This window comes from Denticeps clupeoides, chromosome 15 (genome assembly GCF_900700375.1).
Source record: "Denticeps clupeoides chromosome 15, fDenClu1.1, whole genome shotgun sequence".
Taxonomy (NCBI): Eukaryota; Metazoa; Chordata; class Actinopteri; order Clupeiformes; family Denticipitidae; genus Denticeps; species Denticeps clupeoides.
The window spans coordinates 4,441,335-4,457,166 of NC_041721.1; the positions used below are offsets into that span (position 1 = coordinate 4,441,335).

The 15,832-nt window shown below is 43.2% G+C and overlaps 1 protein-coding gene across 2 annotated transcripts in view; it reads right to left on the reverse strand.

The window, feature by feature from the left end:
* The window catches only part of LOC114764347 (voltage-dependent calcium channel subunit alpha-2/delta-1-like), a 71,414-nt gene that overhangs the window by 40,634 nt on the left and 14,948 nt on the right, over positions 1-15,832 (reverse strand). For both annotated transcript variants that reach the window (XM_028953893.1, XM_028953894.1), the window contains 2 exons: positions 14,672-14,753; positions 13,443-13,559 (listed from right to left, as the gene is read on the reverse strand). In XM_028953893.1, coding sequence (XP_028809726.1) covers positions 13,443-13,559; positions 14,672-14,753 — 199 coding nt within the window. The remainder of the gene's footprint in view (positions 1-13,442; positions 13,560-14,671; positions 14,754-15,832) is intronic.

Sequence of the window (15,832 nt, forward strand, 5' to 3'; positions counted from 1 at the left end):
TGAAATATAAAAAATGAGCAGCTGTGGTTCATGAAATATGAAAGGAAAGAAAAAAAAACGTGACAGTTCCAGCTCTGCATCTGCACTGGACCCGCCTGGTGCCGCATTAATTCATTTGTGTCTCGGTCCTCAGTCCTACAATGTTCACACCTGTCACACCAAATTGACCGGTCCGAACAAATCGGCAAATGCACGTGTGACACCCGGATCGTGTTGCCACACGACAGAACCCTTTCACAGCACCGGATGCTGTTAGGGTGTTGTTAGCGTGAGACGTATTGTGCCTGTGTAATGAAGGGCTCTAATGCCGTGTTTGACAATAAAAGATTTCCGCCGTCTCACTTCTGACAGCTCATTACATCCCACCACCCGGTTACGCGCAGACGCCCAAAAAGGCCTGCCATTTGATGTGCTGTTGCCATAACAACGCTCCACTTGTGCCTCATTAGCAGGAGCTCTAGGATTTTTTTTTTTATCCAACAGGTCAAAGGTCAGACATAACATCATATTACTGACAAGATCAGTTCAATCTATTTCAACACCTGTTTTATACATTTTCAAAAATAGAATAAATAGTTTTTGTCATATTTATCAACAATATATTACAAATATGCAATAATGTATTATGTATTTACTAATATGATAGATTTTAACTAATGTTAGTTTGGTTGTTGTGTCATTTTTAATATATTACACAATAAAACAATAATCTCAAAGACTATACAATAGGAATTTCCTTTCTATGGTTAGAAAAAAAGCATTGTTTAATGCAATATCCGATGTAATAATTATATAAGATACACCTTAATAATTTATCCTCAAATAACAACCCAAGTTCCTTTAATCGTTTACTTATACACAAAATATCAACATGATTAACATGCGTTCAACACTAATACACAGCAGTGTGGAATGGACACACACTCACTCGCACACAGTGACATCTGCGCAGACACAGAAAGGTCATCGGAGATCCCACATACTAGTCACATGCAGCCCCTGGCTAATTTACTAAATAAATCAACACAGAGAAGAACACTGACTGCTCCGCTTTCTGCGCTGAAATATCCATTTATTTAAGGATTGCTGTAACTGAAACCCTGCACCTTACACCTTTGCTCATCTTCCTGTCATTTACTGAAGGCCCAGGTCTCCCTCCTGCTTCTCCACCTTAAGATGGACAGCCGCACAGTGATGGACACGTTCTGAGTGAAAGGTCATCATAAACAAGCCCCAGACATTTATTAATTCCATTCTAACAAATTGCCATTGTTACTGGTCTCTGATCAATTCTGCTTAGGGGAAGCCTCGGAGAGGAATTAGAGATGAAGCCGCGCGACACCGAACGCCTCATCATGACCTGTCATGCAGCCGAGGCTCAGGCCGACTGCTCATTACAAACTCAGCTGATCCTCAGAGGTCAGGAGCCCTGGGTGAAATACAGGTAATACAAATGAGGTGAGTGGGAGGGTATATCAGAGGGAGAGAGAGAGACTGAATTCAAGGAGAGGGAAGAGGAGTGACTCTCACACACACACACATACTCACACACTCATGACTTTTCTGATGGTACTCCTGTCCGGCGGTGAAATATACTGATCAATTGGACACGATCCCTGTAGACTAGCCAAGGTTATTAAAGGTTATTAATACTGCACCCGCTGACCACTGCAAATTAATAAGCCCTAATAATCCAGAGAGTTCTTCGTTCCATGAATCACTTAAACAGGACCCTTCAGAGGGACAGCAGAAGACAGGCTAGACAGTGACGGAGCCCAATATGTCATCCGTCTCATTAGAGACAGGCAGCCAGGTGATAAATGAGGCGTTCTGGAGAAAGGGATAGGGTAAAGAAGTTCCATAAGCCCAGGTCATGACTCTTCAGAACACAATTTGTAAAGGTGTGATGACTCAGCGGCCAAACCAGAACTTTTAAAAACCAGGCCTGGCTCTGGGTTCATGCTCCAGATATGAAAAGGGCATGCAATTCTAACCTCAAGTACAACATGTTTTTAATATGGACTCCTGCATGCTTCATTCAAATGTTTTTCATAAAAGTGTTTGGCCTCTAATCCACATCCCATAATGCACAGCAGACAGACACCCCGAGGAACTGCCGTTGTGGCTGGAAATTTCGTAGTAAAACAGGAGATGTCTAGGCACCTTCACAACATATAATAATAGAAACATCAGTTAATCATAAGTTAATATCAGGAACAGTAACAGGTTCCATTCTCATTCACCACCCATGATTCACGAACGTGTAGCATTCTGGACCAAAGCGAAACTGACGCTTATGATAGGAAGAGGGGAAATGGGGGAAAAAAAATTTAAACACTGCTAAGCGCATAGCTCCCACAATGCACCAGGAGTGCTCTAGGGCTAACTTTGCCAGCACAGCCATGTATCAAACCCGGGTTATTTGCAGAGGCGCCGCATCCATTTCAGGGGCTTTCAGCTGGAACCGCTGTTCGGCTTTTACAAGGGGCAGAGTGGCCTGTTTGGACAGCCCGTGGTCTCATTAGCCTGGTGTTGGAGTGAAAGGTGGTGAGCTGCAGACCTCCGCTAAAGTCTGAGCTGCACTGCGCGCATGTGTGCGTATATCACAATGGATTACAATCATTTCACCATCATGTGTACAAATGGCAAATATTAGCGAAAGAAAACCCTCGATGTCCTTCAAACTGTGCTGTGAGAATCCGAGAAGAACATTTTCCAAACAATCGCATTCAAATTTTATGTGAATTCCCATTCTTGTTCATTTGCATGCAAATTTCCAATGCCAATGTACTTCCATTAGAACACTGCCACATGGTGTTTACTGGAACAGCACCAATTCGAATATTTTACACTTCATATATCACAATACACTCTGCGCCCCCACATCCCACTGACACAAACATTCATAATTCTATCATAATTGTGCACCATGTTTACACAAAAAAAAAAACCCATGCATCCCTGTACTATGATAATAATAACTAGTGAATAAATCGTATAAGTCAAGTGTTTATGGGATTTGGCTCCTCAAGTTCTTATCACAAAACTGGGATGGGTCAGAACTACAAAAAAAACCAAAAATGTTCAGATGGACACTGTTTCCGGGACGACAGCTGCTATTGCTACCTGTCTGTGAACGAAAAACCGCTCTGATAGGGCGGGACAAAAAAAACCAAACAAATGACAGCTGGGGAGATAAAGGCTTCTCACATGCACACAAACACGAAGACATCAAAAGTCATTTAAGTTTAACGAGGACGACAGAGAGAGAGCGAGCGGCAGAACAGGCTTTCATACGGAGCTCGTGCCCAGGCAGTTGGAAATCAATTTCTCCTGGCTACACCGTCGCTTTTGTTCTCTGTTTCAGAACAAAGACACCATTAAACAAGAACAACTCAAATCTTTTTAAATACAGGGATTTTTTTTATTTATTTGCACGATCTGCATTTTTTTTTTATAACATCGGCGAGCCTTTAGCAAGCCCGTCAGCCTCTACTAATTGCATAGACAGAATCACACAGGCTCATCTCCAACTGACACTCTGCAGAGATGGCAAAGCAAATGAAATAATTCAAATTTATTCCCCTGAATTTCTGTATAAGGTGGATGCTACATGTTGGACGGGGAAGGAAGTGCAGAAGCAGGACATCTTGCAGGACTGTATTATAAAGGAACATAAACAAGACAGAAGGGCAGAAAGATGGACTACAAAACAGAAACCAAACAAACCACATGAACGTCACAGCATCCCCTGCTAGTGAGCTCCAATTTAAGGAGCCCTGATCAATCGTGCCTAATTGGCTTCAGGAAGGATTGATCAGGTGCAGCAGCTTCGGCTGTGTATGCCCAGCAGCTCCTGGGAATTACAGGTGTATTACAGGAGTATTTTGGGATGAAAAAAAAACAGTGTGTCCACCAGGGTTCAGGACCTTATTTTCAGGCACAGTCCCCCTGGAGACAAAAGTTAAGTGTTAAGTGTCTTGTTCAGGGACACAAAGGCAGTTAGTTGGGTTTGAACCTGGGACTTTTGGTTCATAGGCAAATGCAATAATACCACATTATTAATTTTGCATTATTTGTAGCCAAATAATGCAAAATTATGTCTTGAAGTATAGATTTTTATATGTGTAGTATTACAATCAAGACTTTAGGAAAGACCATTGTGTTCCCGAAGTCTAATTCTAGTCTATTACAAAGAAGGAATGAGTAAAAAATAAGAGCATGGATGAAAGACAAAAGGGACCAGTGAGTGAAATCTTCTGTGTCTGATCCAGCACATTCAGCCACATTACAGCATTAAATATTTACACTGCTTTCCAGGGAAGCTAAAATTTCCACTCACTTAATTCTGCATGTGGAATGAAGACATCAGAGGGCTTACAAGAGCAACGTACCACAGGTGAATGGACACAGAAATCCCACAGTGCATCACTGCCATTCAGACTGCAAGCCCTATCAATGACCCAGTGACATACTGCTGTAATTCATTTCATACTCATCTTATGTGACACAATCGTGTGAAGCGCAATTTGGATGTTGTCATGGCAACTGCTCCACTTCCGGTTGTAAGATTTTACCCCCCGGAGCCATGAAATCCATAGTTTCTTAGGCTAGGGTCGCAGCATCAGCTTTCATTTGGCAAAGGATGCACCGAGTGGGAGCCATCTTGGCTCAGTGCAGAGTGAACTAACCGTGTTTATGTGCACCCTTGCTTGGCAGAGCCGGGGTTGAGCAGAAAGACAGCCATTCTGGCTCAGGGAGCCCGTTGCTCAGCGCGGTCGCGGCACCTTTCCTTAAGCCAGAGAGCCCTTGCAGAAGTCTGCTGGCTGCCACTAGCATGGATGGTCGTAGCCTCACAGAGTCCTCGCGCCTACAGTTCTGTTCCGCAACACATGGCTGTCGCCGTCTCGACAGATGGCTTCCGAAGGCCAAGGCAGTGTGCTACACATCCATCTCTGTGCGAGTCTTTTCTGCCCTCGTCATCAGGCATTTGAGTTTCTCTTATTTAAAGTTCCTCCTGCCGAGGAGGTCAACACATTCAACACCTCAGACCTAGCCGTAATCAGAAGGTTGCCGGTCCGAATCCCGATCCGCCAAGGTGCCACTGAGGTGCCACTGAGCAAAGCACCGTCCCCACACACTGCTCCCCGGGCGCCTGTCATGGCTGCCCACTGCTCACTCAGGGTGATGGGTTAAATGCAGAGGACAAATTTCACTGTGTGCACCGCGTGCTGTGCTGCTGTGTATCACATGTGACAATCACTTCACTTCACTTCATTTCAATTCAAAAGACTCCTGTAATCATTGCGGTGATTTTTTCATTGTATCCATCCAACAAACTGGGGGTATCATTACACCTCCCTTGTCCTCCAGGATTTGTTCCTCTTTCACTCTCATTATGTTTTCAAGTCGCAGGTCTGGATCCCTTTAGGAGGATCTTAATCTTTGTAGGACACTAACAGCGGATGAGCTCTAACCTCTAATGATCCGCTGCGCTACACGTTGGAAACAAGCGGCAGTCTCCGTCGGCAGTCAGGGGACAATGTAATTACTGGCTGTCTCCGAGCCCTGAAATCACCCCTTTAAATATAGCTGAGCGTGGGGCAAGATCTGCTTCCTGAGGATGGATTACACTTTCTGCGCCAGTCCACCACAAAAGAACAATTATATTCATTTTAATTAGAGCTTTTTGTCAGATTCTAAAGTGAGCCACTCGTCAAATTTCTTAAAGCTGGTAAGCTGCCCAAATGAAGTTTGAACTGTTCAACTGTTGAACTGCACCTAGAAGACATCACATGTGCAAATATCAGAATTACTTACTTACTATCAAACAGATCAGATTACTTACTATAAACTCATTTTAACACCAATGAGCACAAATTCTATATTCTAAAATATAGAATATAGAAATATATCTCACCTACTATCATTGTGTCCCTGAGCAAGACACTTTAAGCAAGACACCTTAAGTTGCTCCAGGGGGGACTGTCCCTGTAACTACTGATTGTAAGTCACTCTGGATAAGGGCGTCTGGTAAATGTTGTAAATGTAAATTCTAAAATGTGTGCATGCAATGCTAATAGAAATGTTGTTACAAGTTGTTACTTACACTCTTCTTCAATTTTATATACTGATAGAGAAGAAGACGAATCAATAAAAAAAAAAGAAGGTTGTTCTATAATACTGATGATCTGGCCAGCCGTGTAATGCAGGACCTCCTGCGGATTCATGTTTTATTGAACATGATTCATTTAACAGCCATTGCTGAAGTATGACTTCTTTTTTTTTTTTCGTCCCCAAACGCTTGTTATGAGACAGGCGGCAGGTTAAGTTTAGCCCACAGACAGAGCACAGTATCTGTTTATTGAGCCAAGGTAGCGTAGCAACCAAGTGTCATAGCAACGGGCCAACCAGCTGGATTTGTGTGGAATGGCAACAACGGAATCCAATAATGCGGTGGGGAACCCACAAACCCGTTTCTCTGAAATTCTCTAATGGTACCTTGACTTCAGCATGTGAATGCAAAGGGTCCAGAACTCGCACAAGGCCTGGCCGCTCACAAAATGAAATCATCGGGAATGAGTTTGAAAGTAATGGTAAAAGGGTTTTGTGATGGACAAGGCAATCTGGTGGTGAGCCAAATGTTTTCCGAGCCAAAAAGCTAATGGACACCCCCACGCCCCCACCCCCATGCACACACACACCCCAACAAATACAATTCCCCTGGAATCAATATTCAAATGCATAACACGAGCCCAGCGTCTGTACCCAGTCCCTCTATCGCAGCTCGACTGAGGTTTTCTAAATTATGGGATGCACGTCAGGGTCCTCTGAACCCTTTTTGGCAGAGTGGGAGTGTCTCTTAATTCCAAAGACCTTGTCCTTAGATGTCCCGCAGGATTCCAAAATTTAGAACAACCTTCATCATCCTCCGGCCATGTCTTCGCAGGCTTCTTGAGTGGTGTGAGTTAGTGGTCCCCATCCCTTCTACTCGTCCTCTGTGACACACCAACGTGTTTCATTAGAAGGCTACAGAAACTAGAAGGATGCTAATCATTTCAATCCATCAGGGACAATTTCATGAATTTGCAGGGCACATAGTAGTAACTCTGCCCTTAAAAAAACAGAAAGAACTGGCTCAGGAAGAATCCCACTCATTGTTCTTCAATGACATGGTTGTTTGCTAGAAGGTGGGACCCACTGGGGAAGATAACAAACCTCCCTGCACACCAAATCCCACACTCTCAAGAGCGCAAGGACCCACCACGCATGGCGTGGGGTATCAAAGGGTCCAATTGCCTGGGACTGGAGCAGTCAAAGAGAGGTCAGAACACAAACACACATGTTCCATTATCAGAGTGAGATAAAAACGACACAAGTCAAGTTTGCATTACGGATTTGACTCAAGCGTTTTCCAAACGTCTGTAAAACACAATTGAGAAATTAGTGCATTTGCATCCAGTGATTCTTCTATCTCAGAAGAAGTACTTCGTCCACTGCCCATAATGTCATGTGACCCATACATGTGAAAACCTGCCTGAACCAGGCTTATTTTTTATTCAAAGTCTTACTTTGTGCAATCAATGAACAGAAATCATGCAAGCCCTAACTGAGGCCACATCCACACAAGAATGTTTTTCTCTAAAATGGGAAAATGTCGATCTGATCTGGCCTTGCGTCCGCATGGAGGTGTGAACCCAGAACGGGTACTTTCTGAAACAGGTTCCAGAGTGAATTTCTCTTTTCTGTCTACCGTGTGAACACCAAAGCTGACCTATAACCCACAATCGTGTCATACACACAACAGCGGTGGATAACACATTTGTGGTTGTGCTGCAGCAGGTGCAGAACCTCATAAAGCAACTACAAGAAATCCTCTTTACGTTGTTCAATTCTAATGAAAAGAAAAGGTTGGAGAACAATGACGTGTTTGACTCAACGTGGAGGAGTCTCAATTGGGGCAGTGGTGGCGGCTAAGGAAGTGGCCCCGTAATCAGAAGGTTGCCAGTTCCAATCCCGATCCGTCAAGGTGCCACAGAGGTGTCACTGAGTAAAGCACCGTCCCCACACACTGCTCCCCGGGCGCCTGTCATGGCTGGTCACTGCTCACCAAGAGTGATGGTTAAAAGCAGAGGACACGTTTTTTGTGTCACCGTGTGCTGTGCTGCTGTGTATCACAATGACAATCACGTCACTTTCACTACAGCGCCACCTACAGGTGTGGAGGGAGGTTAAAACAGGACCATTCTCTCCATATGGATGACAATAGTTTTTTAAGAAACTAAAAAGCTGTTTTAGAGAAAAGCGTTCTCATGTGGAGAGGGCTTTGTGAAGGTTTTCTGCTATTCAATGCGTCATATGGAAGCACCACTAGATAACCCCAAATATGCAAATGAGCCATGTCATAGATTTTTAAGTTTAAAGACTTTTTTTGTCATTGCACAAAATGTCCACCCTACATGAAGCAAAGGCTTTGCTTATTATTGCATAGGATGAATGAATGGAAAGAATTATTGCTATCAACATTTTATGATATCCTTTGTTCATCACTTTTGTGAGTGTTTGTGTGTGAGTCATGCAGGTTCTAGATGACCATCGCAGTAAACAGTTAGAAGCGCTTTCCCTGATGTGCTGCCACCCATATCCTGAACCAGACGTGAACCCGTCTGGAGTCCTGTGTTTACTGCGTGCTTGAGTGTGTGCTTGGGCGGGCTTTAGATGGCCATGACATCATAATGGCACCAGTAATGTGTGTGTGTGGGGGTGTGTGGGTGTGTTACACTCCACTCGTTGAGTCCTGAGTCATGACTCCTTTCCACAGGAGCCGATTTTGTGCAGTCAGACTGTGTGATTCTGTGGTGAAATATTTCCTGCAGCTCCACAGTTACTCATCCACATCTCACTGGCCCCAGGCTTCACAGCACAAATCAAGAGAACTGGCACAGACAGAGGGAAAGTAAAGGTAGAAGAAGTAGAAAAAAACAAATCTTTCAATGCAAACCACTATTTAACTCCCCAGCTTTTTCTATGAGGACATTTGACAATCGAAGGATCTGAGGGATCTGTTTATATCCGAAACAGAGATGAAGAAAGCCTCTTGCCTCCTCCCGCTGCTCAGAGGCTTTCCTGAGGACATTTTTTTACTCACATATCATAACATAACCTTGGGGAAAAGACACATTTCAAGTAGGATTATTAGTTCATGCAGTGCAAGAACCTTGGACTTCATTAAATTAAATGAATTTAACATTTCACTTTCTTAGACGATTCATCAAATCACTGGCAAATTGCACTGGCAGCTGCATCTTTCTTGGAATAAAAAAATTAAGGTAAACAAAAATTATTATTCAGTATAATGATCCATACTGGAGAAAATTCCTGAGGAGAGAGATGGTGAACGGGGTCAGGCCTGGTACAGAGCCCTGCTCATCTGCAGCTGGTGCCCATACCCAGAAGGCATGATCTCCCTCTGACACACACATACACACACACACACACGCACACTCTCTTCAACTGGGCATCTGGCAGACCATCATCTACACTACCCATAAGTAAGTGTGAGGGCAAGTGAGTGAGAGAGAGAGAGAGAGACAGCAGCAATGGCTTGCAATTTCTCATTAATTAAGGGTTGGGGTTCAATCTTTTAAAAGTAATGAGTGTGTGTGTGTCAGTATCTATGTGTACATAATTAACAAATGGAGGAGTGTGTATGTATATATATTTGTGTGTGGATGGCTATGGCTAAAGGCACGGGGGGGAGCAGCGTTTATTAACAGCATTATCCGAACAAGCGTCACACGGCAGGCACACAAGCGCGAGAGCGTGACCACCCATCACATCACATACGTCCACGCCAGGCACGATGCAGACAGCTGCCGATTCAGAGCCCCGATGAGCTCAGCCACGGCGTCCATCACTCCAGCCCGGCCACCGCGTCTAGCTACAGGCCGTGCAAAACACAGATGCACAGAAATACACACACACACACACACACACACATATTGATTGTTTTAAAAGGGAAATGTCTCCAACTCAATCACATTCAGTTTATTTCCCCCGGCACCAGGCACAACACACTTCCTGCTGTGACGTGCGTGTGTGTGTGTGTGTGTGTGTGTGTGTGCAAGCGAGTGTTCTGGGTTTACTTGCATATCTGAGTGTACTGGCCAGACCATTAAAGAGAGTCCATCGCTTTTCCATTCTTTCATAATCTGATGATCAGAACATATTATCAATGTTGATCTTTTAAAAATGAATCAGGCATGTCCCCTGGTCCATGTTCTCCCAGGATGACGGGAGTCATAAAGGTGATGTAACTTAATACTTGTAAATCTGACCTGATCTGACCTTTAGCAGATGCAAAGGGTCAGGGTCAAATCAGATTAGGAGCCTAGAAAAAAAAGAACTTGTTAAGTTCGTGAAGCCCGTATTTCTTTGGATGTTATCGAGATTTTTGGAGCCCCCCTGTACACGTAACCGCGACACCCCTGCAGGTCACCGGCCGCTGAATGGGAAAAGCTGAGCGACTACGGCCGCTGGCAGAGATAAAAAATGCAAAAACATATAACACATCAGTGCACATTCTATTCAGCGGGCGGCCGCTAAAAGAGCGGGGGTAAAAATGACGGAACGCTGCTGAGGCAATCCGAGTCTGACCGCTGGGGCTTAACCTGAGATGATTCGTAACAGAGACGCGGGAGTAGAGCAACCAAAAAAAAAAAAAAAAAAAAACGAGCTTCTGCGTGGGTGTTTTGTGAGTTGGGCAGGATATTTAGGTCAAGCAAAAGCTTTTTTCCAAATTAGTTCAATCAAGGACACTGGAACAGTGTGACGTGGTCGGAATATGTCCGGTGCGAAAAAAGGGACAGAGAAGGGCTGGGCAACACGCCGAGAAAAAAAATGTCCCTTTCACAATGATGATAATCACTGTGACCTTTCCTGCTGTTTTATGAAACTCATTTAGCAAAAGTGAAAAATACATAAATTACAAACTATTACTATAAAAACAGCAGTAGTCCGTATTATACCCAATGTAATTCACCTTGCACCGGTATTAGAAATCTAGGCAAGAAGATGTCGGTGAGCGGTAAAGCACTTGGTTTTGTCTGGAGACAGGTGAAGACAAGCTTCTTATAATGCAATAAGCCTACAACAGAAAAAAAAAAAACACCAATTTAATGCCACGAAATCATTGTAATGCACTTACTTTAATGAGAACTGAGAGAAATACACCAAGGGAGAAGGATGGAGTCAAAAATTACAGAGCGAAGTGAAAAATGAGAGAACGAAAAAAAAAAAAAAAAAAAAAGTCAATACTTTCATTTAGCCATCACAGTACCTGCGGACACCAGTCAATAGAAACCAGTCACATATGCACCTCCCATTCTGACACTAATGGGGGACTTTGCTACAGCCAATCAAAGACTTTTTTTTTTATTATTATTTAAACGTCTCCAGGGACATCGTCACACGTCGGACTCGCAGCTTCCCTGATGGAAGAGGCCCGTCACACCGGGCTGAATAAATCTCACTGATAATTATCCTCACGCGAGAAAAACAGAAGGGCGGGTTCAATTGGCGTGGTAATTAACGCCCTGGCCGGAACGACACGCTCCGCGCTGACTAATTGGATTGTGGCCAGGCCGGATCGATCCGGATCGATCTCGATCGATCTGTACTCGCTGTGCCTGCGGCTCTGGATTCAGTTAGGAGGGCGTGGTGCTGGTCTCTGTTTGGCTGGGGGACAGCTGTCATGTGCACAGCCAGTGTATTCCAGAGATTTTTCTCCATATCTGAGACAAAAGTCATACAGATCACTTTGACAGAGGATCTGAGAAGAGAAACGGAGACAAGAAATGTTCCCTGAAAAGAAAGTCTCTATTTTAACTCTGCTAAGTGCAGCGCTTCACGGTGTAAGAATGGACAGAACACCAACTATCCGTTTGGTAATTGTATTTAAAAATGAGAGACTAACAACCACCTCTGGTTGCTGTGTAATTGTTTCTGTCACCAAGAACACAGTTTAAAACAGGAGGAGCCTGTTGACAGATCTTTCTTTCGTTTTATGATTATTTATGTAAATCCTGAGGACGCCTTACACTACATTTGTGAACAAGTCCCACAGAGTGCCAGGACAAAAATATTGCCCTTTGTCTCTATGACTGTGCAACTGTATCGCACTCTTGGACTGCAACAGGAGGAACGGGCCCATGTGTCTCATGGCCCCATGATAACCCATATATACATATATATGTGTGTGTGTCTGTGTGCATGTGTGTGTATACACACACATAGATTATATCAGCCTCATCCACACAGACATTCGAAATGAACACCCTCTAAAACAGCATACATGCTTTGACACCAAATTTATGCCAAGAAAACGTAGCTGGGAGTGTCTATTTGACACCATCTAAACACCCGTGTGGACGATTTCACATCCACGTGAATGAGCCCTTAACTCTCATCTCACTGACGTACTTGAAAACATAATGTGAAGTAATGTCTAACAATTTATGGGACGCATTGTGATGTGTCAACAATCGAGGCATTGATAATTGTGGGACCAGTGAAGGATCACACCTCTAATATACAGTACGGGCCAAAAGTCTGGACACACCTTCTCATTCAATGTGTTTTCTTTGTTTTCGTGACCATTTATGTTGGTAGAGTCTCACCGAAGGCATCAAAACTATGAATGAACACATGTGGAGTTATGTACTTAACAAAAAAAGGTGAAATAAGTGAAAACATGTTTTATATTCTAGTTTCTTTGCTCTGATTACTGCTTTGCACACTCTTGGCATTCTCTCGATGAGCTTCAAGAGGTCGTCACCTGAAATGCTTCTCCAACAGTCTTGAAGGAGTTCCCAGAGGTGTTTAGCACTTGTTGGGGTCCAGCTCACCCCAAACCATCTGGATTGGGTTCAGGTCCGGTGACTGTGGAGGTCAGGTCTCCACTTTTTGTTAAGTACATAACTCCACATGCGTTCATTCATAGTTTTGATGCCTTCAGTGAGAATCTACCAACTTAAATGGTCATGGAAATAAAGAAAACACAATGAATGAGAAGGTGTGTCCAAACGTTTGGCCTGTACTGTATATAACATTAAGCTTTTCTCAAAAATGTTGACAGACAATGTTGTCTAGACAAAAATGAAATAGATAATAGTGAAACCGAAGTGATCGTCATTGTGATACACAGCACAGCACACGGTGACACAACAAAATGTGTCCTCTGTATCTCTGATTTCACATATTTCACTGATTTCTCTGTTTATGTCTACTGCTGAAATATGAGAAGACGTAACTGTTCAGTATGTAACTTGTGTCCAGTGATCTCATGTATCTGCTCTAGTTAGTTGGGTCAGCGTGGTGCTTCTTATTTGTCCCAGGCTGTACCTGGCATGGCCTTCAATTCGAGACCTGTTGCTGTCTCTCACCTTGAGGGCTCTGGAACGGGTGGACAGCAGCTTCTCGATGTTGCTCGCAGCGTTGGACACCAGCATCCGGGCATTGTTGGGCTCCACAGTGAAACGCTTCCTGTGTTTCTGGAAGATCTGGCCAGGGAGAAAAAATTGCACCTTATGTCACGGTCAACACTATCATCCATATTCAAGTTTTCTTTATCAAAATAAAACTGTGCTTGTATAACTGATCTCCAGCAGACTAGAGGGAACAAAATCAGAAAATGCCAAAGCCAATTATTTAGTAGCCAGTGGTGCTTAGACAACCAACCCATAAAAAAACCTCCTTTCATTTCACCCTCTTTCTATACCCTCTTAGTCTTTTAACCTCCAAGCCATCGTGCTGATGGCTACTCTCCCACATGGGTGTACAAGCAAATACAATGAGGCACTGCAGAACCACAGGCCTCAAAGCCGAGCCAGCCGAGCCACCGGACACATTGTGGACATTAAATCCCTAACCTGGGCCTGCCATTCAAGCACCTCTTTTCAGCCAAATATGGATTTCATATTTTAACCCTGTCTTTCTCATTCTGTGCGTATCTGGTGTTTTGTATGAACACCAACAGGTGGCCTAGCAGTTCTCATAAAGTTTAGACAAAAAAGCAAAAAAGTTTTAAATATTTTACATATAAAAGTTTACAATCATGAATACAATTTGAATAGATTGTACAATCAATTTGAATAGATTGTTAGAAACCACGATGCAGTCAAACCTACATTTGCTGATGCACCTGATAATCAAGGATTTCTAAAGATCAATTAACCCTTTGTTCATGCAGATATTCCATTCATTAACAATAACAATAAATAATAAACAGTAATTAACATTAGTTAACAATGTAATTAACAGTCTGACATAGCCACTAACAATGACTGGACGGTATTTTTAATCCAATTTGATTTTTATGCATAGTTTTATATCAAAACTGAGGCCATTTTTAAACATTACAAAAGGCTCATGAGACTAGTGTATATAAAATATATATGTTTATTATTATTATTACCCAGTAGCCATTGTTACCTAGTTACACGCTACACTAAATTATTTAAAATAACTAATATGTCATTAACGGTGCCTTGGGGCAGTTTGAAACAAAACAATGAATAATTTAGAGGGTGTGTTTTTTTGTTTTTTTTGTTATTTGTAATGCAACAGTCCTACAATTATATAGACAGGGGTGCAGATGTGGGTGACAACTCACCTTTACAAGGCTGTCAGTGCTGGTCTCCGTGTCAATCAGAGACACCACGTCCTTCTGGATCCGCTCCACCCAGTCCCGCACACTGACAAAAACGGAGAGAAAGCAGTCAGATTCCTTCTCTTCTCCAGAGCTTTTAAACTACGAACAGAGAGGGCGCCGGATTTACGGTTTGTACAAGCAACCTAATCAACTACGAAAGGGAAAACACCCCCATCAGATCCACTGGATTATCCAGCCAACAAAAATCAGATCAAGTCCTCTCCTTTTCCAACATTAGGCCACGTCCCCGTGACACGGGGCTCCGTGCCCACCCTTTATTTGCTTTCTTTTCCAATGACGCCGTTTCCCTCCGTCACTCTCCGAATGATTATGGTGCCCATTATGCTGTATTCACACCAGTCATTACTCTCGGTCTGGAGTGCTGTGGCGGTGAGTGTAAACAGCTTATCAACTCATTTCACCAGCAGAGGCAGGGAAACTCCGTCCCAAAGATAAGACACCATCCTGCATGCAAAAATGATCAATATCCACACGACACATCTTTATCTGCATTGCTTATACACAAAACAGCTAATGACATTCAGTGTGACAAGGTAGGAGCGCAAAGCTGAAACAACAGTGACCATATGTTAGGATTACCCAAAAAAGGGCGGGGCATGCACCTGATTGCAGACAAACCTTTGAGGTGGACTCAGCCCCCTGACTTAGGACATCAGGCTGTACCAACTTAAAAGGACTAAGTGCCAGTGCTGAGTGGAGAGTGTTTTAAAAGCAGGGCTTGGGAGTCATTTTGGAACATGCCTTAAATAAGCATAAATCTGGACATAACACACAGCCCTGGCTGTACAAGGACACGCTGTTAATGTTAAGTATTAATATTAAAAATAATGTTTTCAGTGGCGAGCAGAAGGTGTGGCTGTAGTTTCTGGAAGACATGGGGCTTCAGGCTTTCAAAAGCGAGTTTATTAAGAATTATGTATTATGACTAAGCCAATAGCAATATCACATTGTGAAACAAATACACAATGTCAGGATGTATTTAGGATGTAGGGAATACTTAATTGATAATTAGCTGCCATTAGTCTACCGATTCAGATCGGTTTTGGCAGTTTTTGTGTCTCACTGTGCAGCTTTTGGATGATATTGGGCTGAGCCTTTAAA